Source organism: Centroberyx affinis, unplaced genomic scaffold (assembly GCF_046629955.1).
Source record: "Centroberyx affinis isolate AG114_WGS23_722 - 3 ecotype Tasmania unplaced genomic scaffold, CSIRO-AGI_Caff_v1 ptg001892l_1, whole genome shotgun sequence".
Taxonomy (NCBI): Eukaryota; Metazoa; Chordata; class Actinopteri; order Beryciformes; family Berycidae; genus Centroberyx; species Centroberyx affinis.
Genome location: NW_027280260.1, coordinates 33331 through 49572, shown reverse-complemented (window position 1 = coordinate 49572; position 16242 = coordinate 33331). Strand labels below are relative to the sequence as shown.

The window sequence follows — 16242 nt, the reverse complement described above, 5'->3', positions numbered from 1 at the left end:
AAATTGTTAAGATTAGCTTCACGTTGACAACTCTAAAATGCTGCTTACATGTACATGTATGTCAATAAATCAGTATTAATATTCCAATAATTTATGAAAAATATAACTCTAAATGGGGACAGTTTGCATAATGAGTATGTTTACTTTGATACTCTAAGTACATTTTGCTGCCAATACTTATGTACTTTTACTTAAGTAAGATTTTGAATGCAGGACTTTTACTTGTAATGGAGTATCTTTACATTGTTGTATTGCTACTTTTACTGAAGTAAAAGATCTCAGTACTTCTTCCACCACTGTATCTGCGTATGGGTGTAAGCATGAGTGACTATAGTGAGTGTGTAGTGTGTGTGTGTATGTGTGTGTGTCTGTACGTGTGTTTGTGTCCGTATTTTTGTTCGTATATTTGTTTGGTGTGTGTGTGTGTGTGTGTGTTTCAGTGTACAGTATGTATGTTCACTCCATTTAGTCAATTCAGTCACAGGAAAAAGAGAAAAATATACCAAAAAATGGAAAGGCAGAATGAAATGATCTAACCCCATTGGCAAAAATTGTGATTTTAGGATTCAATAATAGACTAAACGACTTGTTTTTGCAGTGTGGTGTTTGTCATCAAATGGGTGGATTTCCTCGTACCTGACCATCCTTTTATGAGAGGAATTTGTTCTTAAATTGACCCGCTTGGTTGAATAAACATTGAAAAAAAAGATGAACTAATGCTCCGTCTCTCCGCAGGGCCGCCCGCTGTTCCTGCAATCCTCCAGAAACGTGTCGGTCAACATCGTCAACAGCAACAACCAGCTGCTCACGCAACTCGTCGCAGGTAAGAAGACACAGCAGGAGAACAGCACTGTGGTTTAATGTTAATGTAAAGTTCTCTCTAATGTTGAAATAAGGTATAGTACATCTGTGATTTGACTTCAATTTTGCCACTTCAAAAAACGCATTAAACCTAAATAAAAATCAGATTTCAGATACTTTTGAACAATTAGAGTGGCCCGCTGGTTTAGTCAGAAACGTGTTTGAAAGGAAAAAGGCATTTAGATTGTGAGATTATAGGCAAATTGCAAAATGCAGTCTGGAAATTGGAATAAACTGATTATTGAGCTGGGAGTTATTCCAGTGGATTATGATACTGACGGCAATTTCAAGCGGTAATTAGTAATGTGTAACGGGCCTACACTTAGAGAGTATACTCGAGAAAGGTACCATGGCAACTCTTCTTTGTGACAAAATATTAAAAAGCCTTCACTTCACTATTCATTTTCATTTTGGAGCAGTTAAAAATCCAGCCTGTTTCGACCCGACACGCCTTCATCAGAGAGAGATACAAGTGAATATATTTCTTGAACATATCCGTTTTTCCCCAACCAGAGAGCATTCTCATTTTTGTGAGGACCCCCTGCAGATCACTTTTTTTTTTTTTTTTTCTTCTTTATTCACACTTTGAACGTAGCCTTTCGAAGCATAAAGAGGGTTTATAGGCAGTGGTGGAAAGTAACTAAGTACATTTACTCAAGTACTGTACTTAAGTACAATTTTGAGATACTTGTACTTTACTTGAGTATTCCCATTTGATGCTACTTTATACTTCCACTCCACTACATTTCAGAGGGATATATTGCACTTTCTACTCCACTACATTTATTTGACAGCTTTAGTTACTTTTCAGATGGATATTTGACACAATGGATAATATAACAAGCTTTTAAAATACAACACATTGTTAAAGATGAAACCAGTGGTTTCCAACCTTTTTGGCTTTTGACGTCAAAGCAAAAAAAGTAGTGTGTAGTCGGGGTCACAACATGAATTGTTAACAGCTCCACCAAAATAGTGATTTTTCCCTCTAAACCTCACATGGTTTCATTTCAATAAATGTTCAAATGATCCAATATTTCAGCAAAAATCAAAGATTAGAGAAAAAGTCCAAAAACTGAAAACAGATTTGTGTATCAGAACTTTGTTTGTTCTTCTTTCCTCTCCCATTAATCATCTCACGACCCCTCAGCTTTATCCGGTGACCCTTTGGAGGGGCCCGACCCCTACGTTGGGAACCACTGGACTAAACTAGCTAACTGTATATAAAGTAGTTCAAACTAGCTCCACCTCCAGCAGCTACAACAGTAACATGCTGCTTACACACTGATGCTTCAGTATTAATAATCTAATGATGTCATATATAATAAAATATCAGTCAGAGGGACCAAACCACTACTTTTACTTTAATACTTTAACTACATTTTGCTGCTAATACTTATGTACTTTTACATGAGTAGGATTTTTCATGCAGGACTTTTACTTGTAATGGAGTATTTTTACATTGCTGTATTGGTACTTATACTTAAGTAAAGGATCAGAGTACTTCTTCCACCACTGTTTGTAGGGTATATTACCGGGTATTCTCCATCTCTAATTCTCTAACTGACAGCAGTCGTGGCTTCATTTCCACTACTAAGCGCCGGCACGCCACACACACACACACACACACACACACACACACACACACACACACACACACTCTCTCCCTCCGCTGCCTTTAACCGCGCTAACAGAGGCCTCCGTCAGGCCGACATAACCGCGATAGGTCCTTCTTCTGTAACATTCCCCATTCTCCGCCTGTCACACTGTAATAGAGTTGTCCTCGGCAGGCTGCGGTGAATGGAAATCACTTTGTGTAAACATGCACTGGAAACGTCTCTCACATGTTAAACTGCGGTGACATTTGCCTTGTGGGTCTGAGGAGGAGGAGGAGGAGGAGGCGGCGGCGAGGAGAAGAAGACGAAGAAGAAGAAGAAGAAGAAGAAGCTGGCTCCGACGTTTTGGGGCGGATGACTAAGCGGTATTCATGTACAGAGAGAAACTTCAGATCCCAGATGGAGAGTGACAGAATCAATTGTGCTCGTGTCAATCAGTCACCCCCGGCGCCCAGTGTTTTCTGCCGCTGCATGAGACAAAGCAATTTTAGTTCAAGAGAGAGTAGAGTTGTCTACATTTCTTTTTTTTTTTTTTTTTTTTTCTATTTCTTGTTTGCCGTGACACCAATAACAGTTTTGGCAGTCTGAGTCCGAGTATTTTCTCAAGTGTCCTGCAGTTTTTCAGAAGGATTTCTCTCTGAGTGTTTTGTGCCTGGCCTCTTTCCCCTGATAGGCTGCATCATCTTAGATATCATCTTGTCTGAAAAGCCCCAATTGGTTTTGTTTCCTCTTTTTTTTATTTTATTATTTTTTTTTTATTTTCTTGTGCTTTGCTGGATTCAGTGGTGTCAGCTGCAGCGACAGCTTTTTGATCGTGTTTTTACATTTAAAATTATACACTGCAAAAAATGGCAAGCTGTCAAGTGATTTTAACTTGTTTCCAGACCTATCAAGCTTATTTCTTGCCATTTTTATCAAATTATCTCACTGCACTGGCAGATAATCTTGCTGGTTTCTGTAAATTTCACTTGATTCATGCCAATATGACTTCGTTCAAGAAATCATCATAAAACAATGAAGAAAATCTCAAAACAAAAAACTTTCTCCAAGACAATTTCACTTTTACTAAGTAAATGTCCTGAAACGAGTTACATTCTCCTGAAAAAACAAAGAGTCAAATTTGTTGAAACTGGTAAAATTATCTGCCAGTGCAGTATGATTATTTCACAAAAAAAAAAAAAAAAAGCTTGATAAGTCTGGATACAAGATAAAATAACTTAACAAGTCTGTCATTTTTGCAATGTAATAGTATAGATGTCCTCACACTCAAGCAAAAACTGAACATTATCAAATTTCAAATCAACTTGAACATAATTTGTCCCTGTGTGTCCTTAAGATGGAAGTAGCTGACTGATCCAGATACGTATATAATGGACTTTGGAAATTTTTGAGGGTTTTACAGTCAAGACAGTTTGTCAAATACTGCAGGAAACCCTGAGTGTCTTGCTCTACCCACTGAGCCACACAGGACCCCACTGACAGTGGTGGAATGTAACTAAGTACATTTACTCAAGTACTGTACTTAAGTACAATTTTGAGATACTTGTACTTTACTTGAGTATTTACATTTTATGCTACTTTGTACTTATACTCCACTACATTTTAGAGGGAAATATTGTACTTTTTACTCCATTACATTTATTTCACAGCTATTGTTACTAGTTACTTTTCAGATCAATATTTTATATTTAAAACATTTAATCATCTTTATAAAATAACTATAAAATAGCATTGTTATAGAAGTAGCTATACTTCTTCTAGTATAGTACTTCTTCCACCACTGCCCACTGATATATATATATATATATATATATATATATATATAATACTTCTCTGTATGTGTTCTGTGTTTAGGATCCAGTGGATTTAAAGCACGAGGCAAGATGCTGGAGGTGAAATCCACCTCCGGGAAGCTGCTCTTCTCAGCCGACGAGCAGGAGGTGGTGGTGGGCGCCGAGAGGCTACGAGTGATGGGTGAGTGACCGACCGACGGGCTCCCGAACCCGGCTGCTGCTGCTGCTGCTGCTGTTGTTGTTGTTGTTGTTGTTGTTGTTGGGAACCAAGGGGGGAGAATGAGAGAAGCTGCACCTGAGTTCATGGTGCTGATGTTCTAACAAGAACGACCAAGGTTCTGGGTCTTCTTCCTTTTACCGACCATACTGGATTTTAAAAGGGACACAAGGGAAATGTTTGTTGCAGTGACTTTGATCCTTGCTTGGTATTGGTTGCTTGTGATGTTTGCACCAAGGAAACTGAGCTTTTTTTTCTAACTGTTGCAGTCATTAAAAATCATTCTGGATAAGAGTGAGAAGCTTCAAATGTAGATGTAACGATGTGAAAAAGATATGAGAAAAATGTTGAGTTTTTCACCCCAATCTTCCAAATTTGTGTGGGACAGTATAATTTAAGATTAAACCAATTTATTAACCAATTTACTCAAGGTAATTACTCAAGAATGTGTCTCTACCTCTCCCTACTAGATGCACGCACACACACACACACACACACACTTAATTAACTTTTTAGGTTTTTTATTCAGAGTCACTTGAATGTAACAGTAGAGTACGTTTCACTAACATTATAAGCAACCAGTAGGAAGGAGTGCAAGGGTCAGAGCCATAGCGCTGGCAGTCATGTAAGAGGGAAGTGCTAGGAAAAGAAATAAAGATAACAGCTAGTGAGATAGGTAGGGAGGGATTTTATTTATTTTTATTTCTTATTTATTTTGTGATGAGAGCAAACTGAAGCGAGAAGAGGAGGAGGATGTGGGAGAGCCAATATGATTCAGCGGGGAGAGGGAGACATGAAGTACTTCTTAAAGAAATGAGTTTTTCTGCCGACGACAGAAGACTCCAGTCGGCTCCACACACACACATACATACATTTCCTGGGAGAGGTCAGAGCGCTGGGCATAATTGAGGATAGCCATGGCAAAATCAATTCACTCAGAGAACATTTGAGTCATGAAGATGCAACCATTAATTGCAATAAATGGTATTACAGTGATATTTGGCATGAAAGGCTACGCTTTTTAGATTTCTCCCAACGTAATCGCGAGCAAGCATGCCAAAGATTTGTCAGAGAGCGCGATTTTTATGTTCTTCTTGTCTTCTTATCAGCCTGAATCACTGCAGCAGAGAAGAGCGTCCCGTTCCCACTGTTGAGACACTGTAGATTCACCCTGTTTGCTCAAATTCAATTATTTTCTTGGGTGTGGACATTTCTCCACCAACAAGAAGTGCTGAATCGAAAAACTCGAAACTTAAAGGAATAGTTTACCCAAAGATGAAAATTCGGTCATTGTCTACTCACCCCCATGCCAGTAGAATTGTACTTCACGATTAAAGTCACTGGTTTAAAACAGTTTTTCTACCTGTTTTCAAATCTTGCGCTTTTATTTTGAAGGTTAAACGGCCAAACCGGAAGTCTTGTTTCTGCTAATTCGAGCTAGTCCTACCTATCGAGGCCGGGGTGCGCGTATTTTAAAATAACAGCTAGAGTGGCGATTTCAGCTAAATAATGGTGTAAATGTCTTTTCAAGTCACTTTGGGATCGTTTGGCTTCAAGAGACTTGGATTATCCTGTAGGAGCTGCATGGAGCCATTTTATGGTTATTTTCCGTTAAGTCTGAAGACAGGTCTCCTGCAACTTCATTTGTTTTGGAGAAAGCTGCAATGTACTTCTTTCGGGGATCTCCGGGACTGTTGTATGGACTAACAAACTTTACCCGATTTTCTACTGGCATGAGGGGTGAGTAGATAATGACTGAATTTTCATTTTTGGGTGAACTATTCCTTTGAGAGCAAAATAATGCCTCTTGCTGTCGTTTGGGGCCACCAACATGCACTTTTTTACATTGAAACATGCACATTGAGTGCAGCTTTAATATAACTGACACGAGTCATGACACGCCAGCATTGCATACACATCTAGAGCGTGGGAGAGAACCAGTCCAGGTGGAGGCCGGGTGGCGGAGGGAGACCTGCTGATAGCGACTCAACGAACGATTGCAAGGCAGCCAGGAGTGTATACACATCCAGAAATGTTACCAGGTGCTTGATATAAATGTTAAAGTGAGAAATAAGTATGATTTCTACTGCTCCTTAGCACAATATGACCATAACACATCCATAATATATCCGCTGATCGATAAACGAGTGACTCAGCAATTTCTCGGCCAGGTGCTGAGATTTCTGCCTTTCAAAACTCACTTTCTGTCTGTCTGTTTTGGAATAAAAAAAACCCAGAGAGATCCCGGAGACTTGTGTAGGAGGAGATAAGTTTTACTGATGTTGCTGCACTTCCTACTGGTCAGAGGCTAATCAATACTTCTTTTTTAAGACAATGATAAAGATGATGATACCGGCAGACAGGATGGATGTTCCCCTTGTGATTTATGTTTTTTTTTACTTTCAAAATGAAGACTTTAACCATCCTTAAGAAGCGGTTGTCATTTTTGACACTCTTGAGTGTGTAGTTTGGAACAAAACACATTCATTACCTTTCAACACGGCATACTGTATGTTCACAACAGCATACTGTATGTGGTTTATTTGTTCATTTGTTTATTAGGATCCCCGTTAGCTCACGCCATGATGTCAGCTAGTCTTCCTGGGGTCCGACACAGAAAACACACATTTTAACAAACAATTCTATACATTATATACATTCAGACAACACATTACTTACAAAGATCCATCATCAAATCGTTAGACACTACAAAAACAAAAAGAAAAAAAAAAAAAGAATATCAGCAAGCAAGATGAGTCATCTACTGTTCGTTCATACAGTTAATTGTATTAAGTACTCTTTTATTGTTTTCTTGAAAGCGGCTCTGGTATTTGTTTTAATAACGTGATCTGGTAAAGTGTTCCATCTTGTAATGGCTCTGTAAATTACAGTAGATTTGAGGAGATTTATCCTAGGTCTAGGTGGTAAGAGATATCCTAAACTGGCCTGTCTGGTCAGATAGTTGTGTTCTTGGTCAGAAAAATACTGTGGTTTCTTGTCATTTAAGACATTCCTGAAGAAGATCAGAAGACTGGATTGTAATCTGTTCTCTACAGGAAGCCATGAGAGATTTCTGTGCATCTGAAAAACATTGGAGCGGCTTTGTTTTGAGCGAGTTGGAGGGTTTTTTTTATCTTTCTTAGCTGCGGATGACCAAATGACTGGACAGTACTCAAGGTGTGACAAAACTAAAGCTTGGATCACTTGGTTCAGAGTGCTTGATGTTACATACCTAGAACATTTCCTGGTAACGGCAATGCTCTAACCCATTTTAGTTACGATATTATCAATGTGTTTAGCCCACGTAAGTCTAGCATCCAACACAATGCCAAGTAGCTTAGTCTTTTTAACTTATTAACCTGGTATTAACCTGTGCTGCTGCGGTGAAGACTAAACACACTCAAGTTGAAAATGGCACATGCTTGCTTTCTGCAAGTCCAAAACAGTGTCAATAGTCCCAGTTGAGTTGAGGAGATCAGGGTGTTCTTCTGCTCTGTGAAATCTGCCCAGAATCCTCTCCTCCTCTTCCACTGTTGGTTGGCTGACATTCTGAGCACAGACAGGCCTGTTTGTGCCTGACATACAGCATGTTGTGTGTAGGCTGTCGTGAATCTCCGAGGTTACGGCTGCGTCTCCTTAACTCCTCGGCTCAAAGTGTGTTTGCAGTCACTACACAGCGAGTTGCCGTGGATATACTGTACGAATTGCGTGCCGTGTGCGTAGATCCTGCACCGTATGTGGAGTAACATTCGATTCCAACTCAGTCAGGAAAAGTTTTGATGTTTGATTTCTAACACAATGAGCATAATTTCTTCAAGTTTTGATGGTTAGATAGTACACAGCTTGTTTTTCAAAGGGTGTTAGTCAAATTTCCGCATTGCTGTCAGTTATATAATTTGGGTAACTTCACATTAATAGGTCCTTTTGTTAAATTATACCATGGAATTGAGAAATGCAATTCTCATTTCATTGGACCTTTAACAAAATGGAAGGTACACAATATTAACAAGTTGCAAGCTGGGAAAATAAGGTTCCATTCCTTAGACCAAAATGAATGTAACCTTTTGCGTTTTTAAAACCTGTAATTCAGGCACAGACTATTTGGTCTCATTGGAACTTTTATTATTGAATTTTGTTGAACTAAAACTCACTTGCTGGTGATTATTGTCTGACAGGTACTGTGAAATGGCATTCAGCTCAATAGGTCTGGCCCCTGTGCCTACCTGTGTGACTGTGATTTATTTAGTTTAAAGTTAAAGTCCTTTTTCATGTGATGTTTGTATATATATTGTATATATTGCAGCATCACAAAGTATGATTCACACTCAAAGCCGCAGAGAGTCGAGGAGGAGACTGGACGTGACTTCAGTGACAGAAACATAAGAAGCTTTTGAAATCTCCCCAGTCAGAAAAGCCCGCTGGCGGTTCTGCTGTTGATACAGCGCTGGATTTGTTTAACTCCAGATGCCAATTTGAGCCTGCCACCGGCACTATGGATTTGGAAAATCAGATTCATAGTTCAGTTCAGGTTCAGCTGTGAGGTGAAAGAGAGGAAAACTTATGGTAACACTTTACTTTGCAGTGGCCTTATCTCTTGGGGTGTATTAACATGCATATTGAGCTATGCAAAAGTTTTGTAAGTACATAATAATACATGAACGAAAGCCTCTCTGGTATATAATATATTTACACTGTGCTAGTTATGCAGTAGATTGGCTTCATAAGTTGTAAATTCTGATTCATATTTCAGCTCAGTTATGAGATGGAGGGGAGATCTAGAGGTTTGAGGTTTCAAAGATGGCCAGCTGGGAAAATCTGGATGGGAAAAGTCAGTTAATGCTGTGAGTCAATGCTCTCCCCTCCCTAAAGATCTAAGATGCCTGTCAGCAAATCACTAACCCCAACTGCTCTAATGGCACTGCTGGGAGGCCAGAAGACTGCGCTTGTACTGGGAAGCTCCCAGGTGTGAATCTGTATGAATGTGAATAAAAGTAAAAAAAAAAAAAAAAGACACAATAAATATGCAGGATTTTGTCTCGGTGACATTTAGGTCCGGACGATAATTCGATATTATCGTTTATCGTCTTTCAGTGGAATCATATCGTGATGGTATGGTGATTTGTGGATATCGTGACGCACAATTCTGATAACAAGCACATTTTATTTAAGAAACGAGGTATGAAACATTTAATATTTGAAAATTTCAGTTTTGTTTGACATCACACATTACCATTCAGTTCAATGGGATGAACATTAACTTGATTATTTAACATGTGACTTTGCATACGTAGGCCGTATCGGGCTATACAGTATATTGATATTGAAAAAAAATCCTTATGATTACAGTGATACTGATTTCAACCATATTTCCCAGCCACAGTGACAGTGGTACATGGGTAAATTTCCAACTTGGGCTCTTTCACAGTACTGACCCATTCCAGCAAGCATTTGACGGACAGCAACAAGTCAACTCAAAATAAACACAAAATATTCACAAAATGATACCATGGCAGGGTAAAAATTCTCATTAAAGGTCCCATATCATGTATTTCCCTTGCCTCTGTGATGATAAAGGAGTTGGATGGTCTATCTAAACATGGTGAAAGTATCAAAACGCACGGTCGCCAACTAAATCCACACAATCCATATTAGAAAAGCGACCCTCTAAACGAGCCGTTGGGACTTCCGTAGTTTTGTGGCGTCACAAAGGCTCACTCATTATCATTTTTGTAAGAAATAATAGACTAACAAAGTGTTTTTTTTTTCAAAGCGGTTGAGCGGTTGTCATTGTTTATTATCGGAGAGTTTTCCCTACCTGTAGCTGCCGGGCCGCAGTGTCTCACGTTTCACTCTTGAAACGGTTAGCCAATCAGAACAGAGGGGTCGTTAATATTAATGAGCCTTAAAGACACAGTGACAGAAACGGCCTGTTCTTGGTAAGGCTCAGAGTGATGCGATTGAGAGTGTTTTTGGTACATGACACCACACAAACTTTGAATGGACCTCAAGACAGAAAATAAAACACTGGAAAGTGGAGAATATGGGACCTTTAAAACAACTTTGGAAACTGTTTTCAAGAACAAAAGGACCTCACATACAAAGCAAAGAAACTATAATATGGATGGGAAAATGAACATAACCATCTATATCTATATATAGCCATGTGTTCGATCAGTGCAGCTACAGTATGGGTGCAGCAGTGGATGGAAGTGTAATGAGTGGCCCAGTCTACCATGAGGAAGTTGAACTGAATAAGCTGGTGATAATGATACCATAAGAAATAAGAACTTGAAATAAATTTCACTGCACTGGTCCATTGGGAACATCTGGAGGGGAGCAGAAATGAGGTGCTAAATATCAGAAATGTTGTAAAAGACTTCCTTCCAGACTTCGTTTCACACACTTTGGGATTTTTCTCTCTCTCTCCCTGCACCAATTAGGTTTGAGGAAATCAGCCGGCCATGCTAGACAAGGACAGATTTAGTCATCATTATGTTGTACATATAGCAGGATAATTAGGAGGGAAATAAAATAAATTGCAATGGGCATAAGTCAGATATAATAATTACAGGGATCTGGTAGATGAACTAGCCAGCCAGTACATGCATGACTGTATTTGTAGCTTCTCTTTCTTTCATTTACAGTTCATTCCCTTTGCTAGATAGCTACATTCTCTTCTATTTCTGCCTTTTTTTCTATGATTCCTTAAATCCTATCTTTGTTCATCCCCTCTTCCATCTTTAATTCTTTATTTTCTTCCTTTTTCCCATTCCTTTTTCCTCTCTACCATCCTTCACTGTTATTCATCTATCCACCCACCCATCATCAATCCGCCCATTCAATCTCATTAATAGATAAACAGATATTTGAAGTGTCTTCCTCTTGACTCGGCTTTACATTTCCACTTGAGAACTCCCACCGGGCCTCTCTCTCCCTGACACACACCTCTCAGAGCCTCCTGTATGAGCAATTACTCGCCAACCTCATCTACATTCATTTACATCCTTTCTGAACCGAGTTCATTACTCTCATCCACCTCAGCACAATCCTGATCTTAACAGAGGGAGACAGAGATGGAGGGAGGGAGGTTGGGGAGGGAGGGAGGGAGAGGGGAGAAAGGGAGGGAGAGGGGAAGTGACAGACATACAGGTAGTGTGGTAGCTTGTAAAAAAAAAAAAAAAGTAGGCTAGTGTTGTCACAGTACTAGAATTCTGACTTTGATACAAATATTTTGACCTCTTTCTGATTTAGGCTGATAAAACGGGTGTATTTTTACGTAAAAATCTTGCCTAATGTAGCATTAATATAAGGCAAACAAGAAAAATCAATAAGCATTGACTACTTGTAACTTCAACTTTAACATCAGTAACTTTATAAATACTCAACTTTGCTATGAGACAACTTTAGCTTTGTTGTTACAGTACGAACTAGTTTCACACAAATATGTGAAATGAACATCACTTGTTAACACCAAATTACGTGTCTTGAGTCAAATTTTATTTTTTAGCGAAAGTTTTTCTCCTTTAACCATGACCAAAGCCTTTCCCTAACCTTAACCAAGTTGTTTAGTTGCCTAAACTGGCCGCTACAAAGCGTCCAATTTGTGTTATCGTCACAGAATTCAGTTTGTTGAGGAACATCATTTTTTCCCATAATTCGTGTCCACAGCATGTAAATCTGCATTTCAGAGTTTGTGCTCATTTCACGACTTTATGAGATCATGTTGGTACAAGTATACCTGCTGCTGAGTGGCTAGATTGATATCGGGAGTTAGGGCTGAACAATTCATCGTAATTTTATCGAAATCGCAATATGGCCTACTGCAATTTTCAAATTGCAGGAGGCGCAATATTTGTTAAAGGCGAAATGTGTGTCAAAATACCATTTTAAATTAAATACTGTATTGTCGTGCTGCAGAGATGTCCTGGCCTCGCAAATCATATCGCAATTGCAATATCAGTCAAAATAATCGCAATTAGAAATCCTCCTCATTGCTGTCCACTGTCAGAACCATAACAGAACAGAACCTAGCTTGCTGAGCGAACCTGTTTGTTCTTGAACTCCACATGTCGGTTACTGAGATTTTTTGCTTAGTTACTCGCGTTTATACACTTGACCCGGACAGCTTTGTAGCAAAATTTGAAGTGGGGTTTTGAAATGTCAGTTGGGTGTCGGACTTTGTCGGCTCCGTAACTAAAATAGTTCCATATTTTTGCTCCTGGCCCAGTTTTGTCATCCAGTTTAGATGGACTGGGATCCAGTTCAAGAAGCAGTGAACAATTTGAAGCTGTTGCCATGATTCCAGCTGTTTGACTGTTGAATTTTTTTTGCGCAGAAACTGCATATCTGTGGGTGCATCCCAAGTCTCTTAAATTGCATCCACGTTTCCCTCACTTGCGTCTTTTCCTTGCGTCTTAGTCCCTCCCACCGAGGACGCATGGAGAGACCATGCGAGGAGAGAGAAAACGAGGAAATATGTTTTTAGAGAAATGAGACGTCTGGAGCGTCATGTGAAGCGACGTCATGACATAATTTGACGTCATGGCGTTCAGCTGAAAGTCTTGCGGGAAGGCTGCTCTCGTGTCTCCTCGCTCATAGCTCCTCAGAGATCCCTCCTCGCTCCTCGCTCCTCGATCCTCGGAGCAGAAATAAGAGCTTTTGGACGACCTTCAAAATGACGGACCAGAACGACTTCGGGTTCAAGCAAGGATCGAGGAGCGAGGAAATATCAAATAAGAGACTTGGGATGCACCCTGTGTATTCCAATCCTTCCTCTTCCTCTTTTAATCATTCCAGTCCATGTGCTGTCTGCACCTGTGCGACCTCTGCAGGCGACACTGAAATGGAATTTCAGTGTGCAGAACAGAGTTGGTGAAGGTCTTGAAAGTTTATAAAAATCAACATTGAATTCAGTCTTTCACAACGGCATTAAAGTAGGAGAGAGAGAGAGAGAGGGGTTGGAGGATAATTTGCCAATTACTCCATTTATCTCCACTCCTTTTTTTTGATGAGGTTGCCCCGGGCTACAAGGCTAATCAAACACCTTGGCAAACGCTGCTGCGGCAAGACAGCAGACAGAGAAGAGCCTTCAAGTTCCCTAAAAGATCTTTGTTGTACTCAAAGTTTCTGTGTGCGGCACGGTGTGTGTGTGTGTGTGTGTGTGTGTGTGTGTGTGTGTGTGTGTGTGCATACTGGTGTGTATGTGTTTGCATGTGTGTCTGCATGTGCCTTTGCCTCTGAGCCTTCATGTATTCTCTCCTCATCTGTATGCATAACTGTCACAGTGCTGCAGCATGTGGATTGACTGATCTGTCCACAGTACATGAACATGCTTCCATTTACAGAAAGGCATTTTCTATGAATTAGTCAATAGCCACTTGTGATTTGCATATCATTTCCTTCCTGCTGGTTTTCCCTGTTTTTAATTAGCTGTTTTCTGTAGCACTTTGAGGTTTGTTTGTAATGAAAAGTGCATTATTAATAAAACGTCTTATTATTATTTATGTGTTTCTGCATGAGTGCAAATAAATGTCTGTGTTTGTGTGTGTTCTGATGTGGCGCCAGAAATCTTGAGTAAAGCGTGTACATACGAGTGTGTAAGCGTGTGTATCTGTGCATGTGAATGTGCATGTGAGTACAACATGAAGCACATGATGCCAAACAACAGCTGTGTGAGAGTGAGTGACGACCGGGCCGCGGAGCGAGCTGCTGACCCTATCTGTGCAGTATGAAAGGACTGGAGAGGCTTATAAACCTGCCACATGTCATTACCGAGCCAATCGTTCCTTCCCCACCAATAAAATACATAATTATACCCCGCATATAACTTTAATTGGCCCAACTGAGGTCATTGGAAATCCATGATACTGCTATCATTGGCTTCATTATGGCTCTTACAGCTATTTACAGTCAAGTCAGATCCGCTGACTGGCTCCCTCCAGACAGCAGGCCAGACAGACAGTAAATGAGAATACAAACAGGAGGAATATAATGATAATAGGCTAGGTCAAAAGGTTTTTGAAAATACTTTTTATGGTTTGTTTTAGCCCACTTTGTTGGCAGATGGGTGGGGCCATAAAGTAGACAGTCGCAGAATTGTCACATTCAATTTTGTGTGCGTTTCTGTCTGACACTGTCTAACTGCTTCTGATGTATAAACTCCACCCATCTGGAACTCCAACCGGGATAAAACAAACGTTGATAATTGTTTGTAGATGCCATTTGAACCCGGCCTGGGTTATTATTTTTCAAAGACTTGGCCAGGATCCAGAGGAGGCTCGTTGGAAGATTAAAATAGGTCCCCCACATTATTCAAGAGGAATGGCATCCAAAGCTTCCAGCTATATGATGCTGCCAAAGGGCTTCTAAGCACCTTGCAATGGGAGTTACGCTAAATAAAATACTGAATGGCAGTAGCTCGGTAGCGTAAATTAGGCGTAAATTTAGCTAAATTGGTCTGCACAATAACCTACAATCGGTTGGGAGTCATAATAATTATTCACAGAGGTTTGTAAGTCACTGGGTGAGGTGATATTCACACATGCTGCACCCAGTCAAGCCAGCCTCAAATCAACATGCTGCTCCAAAACAAGCACCGCACACTCATGCGGTTTGTTTATGCCAGTTTCCCCTTAGAGTTCAGTAGGAAACATTCCAGACAGCAGACAGCCAGACTATTGATAAATATACAGAGTAAGTAGTAGAGTAGATGAAGCCAAGGGGCATTTAAACATTAGGAGGAGAAGAGGAGTGTCACCTTGGGACTTAAGATAGAGTTTTTTTCTTCTCGCCCTTGGACTCAGGTTCATGAAAACATCCTGGTGCTCTTGTCGTGGGGCGAACCACCAAACAAGGCAAGTGCTTATTTTGAATACTGACTTCACTCAGTCACTCAGTCAGTCAGTCAGTCAGTCAGTCCTGCAGAGGGCTTCCAGGTGACCTAACGCCCTCAGCTCTTGGACAGTAGTGGCTGTGAACAGCTGCCTGTGTTTCTAAATGCACAACTTGGCCGTCTTAACAGATTTGGACAGGCATGGTTCAGGTCTGAGCCGAGTTTGACAAGGAACTGATCGTTTCCCCGTTGATGCATCCGATTGATTCTGTGAGCTTGTTTTGGAGTAGAGGCATGGCACAATGTTCCTATGTGTCATAGTAACCTAAGTTTCCAAACAATTCCACCTTATCAGACCTTCAGCTTTTACTTATGACATTACTGAATGGACCTTCACCCGCAGCAATCTCTTTCAGGTAGCGCTGGGCGATAATTCAATATTATTGTTTATCGTCTTTAAATGGAATCATATCGTGATGATTTGGTGATTTGGGATATCGTGACAAACAATTCTTCTGTCTAAACTGATGATAACAAGCAAATTGTATTTAAAAACTGACAAATTGAGGTGTGAAACATTTTAGGAAATATAATTTTAAAGTTTCAGTTTTGTTTGACATCATACCTAACATTACTATTCAGTCCAATGGGATGAACATTAATTATTTAACATGTGATTTTGCACAAGTGAGCCATATCATGATATATATTGATATAAAAAAAAATCCTTATGATTATCGTGATTTTGATTTCAACCATATCGCCCAGCCCTACTTTCAGGTATCTCTCTTTTTCTAGCCTGGTTGGTTGGACCTCCATGATGGCTCCAGACGTGGTTGCTAGGAGATTTGCGACACAGCTGCCAAGCCTCTATTTCCACAGAGCAGAATGACCTGTGACCATACACCATGCTTTACACTGTAC

The 16242-nt window shown here is 40.0% G+C and overlaps 1 protein-coding gene across 1 annotated transcript in view; it reads left to right on the top strand.

Annotated features, from left to right (window-relative positions):
- LOC139653191 (delta-sarcoglycan-like) overlaps window positions 1-4451 on the top strand; it is a gene marked incomplete at both ends in the record, with an annotated part of 54624 nt that extends 50173 nt beyond the window's left edge. Inside the window, 2 exons of the mRNA XM_071530167.1 lie at window positions 736-823; window positions 4332-4451. Coding sequence (XP_071386268.1) covers window positions 736-823; window positions 4332-4451 — 208 coding nt within the window. The remainder of the gene's footprint in view (window positions 1-735; window positions 824-4331) is intronic.
- Between the last annotated feature and the right edge of the window lie 11791 nt (window positions 4452-16242).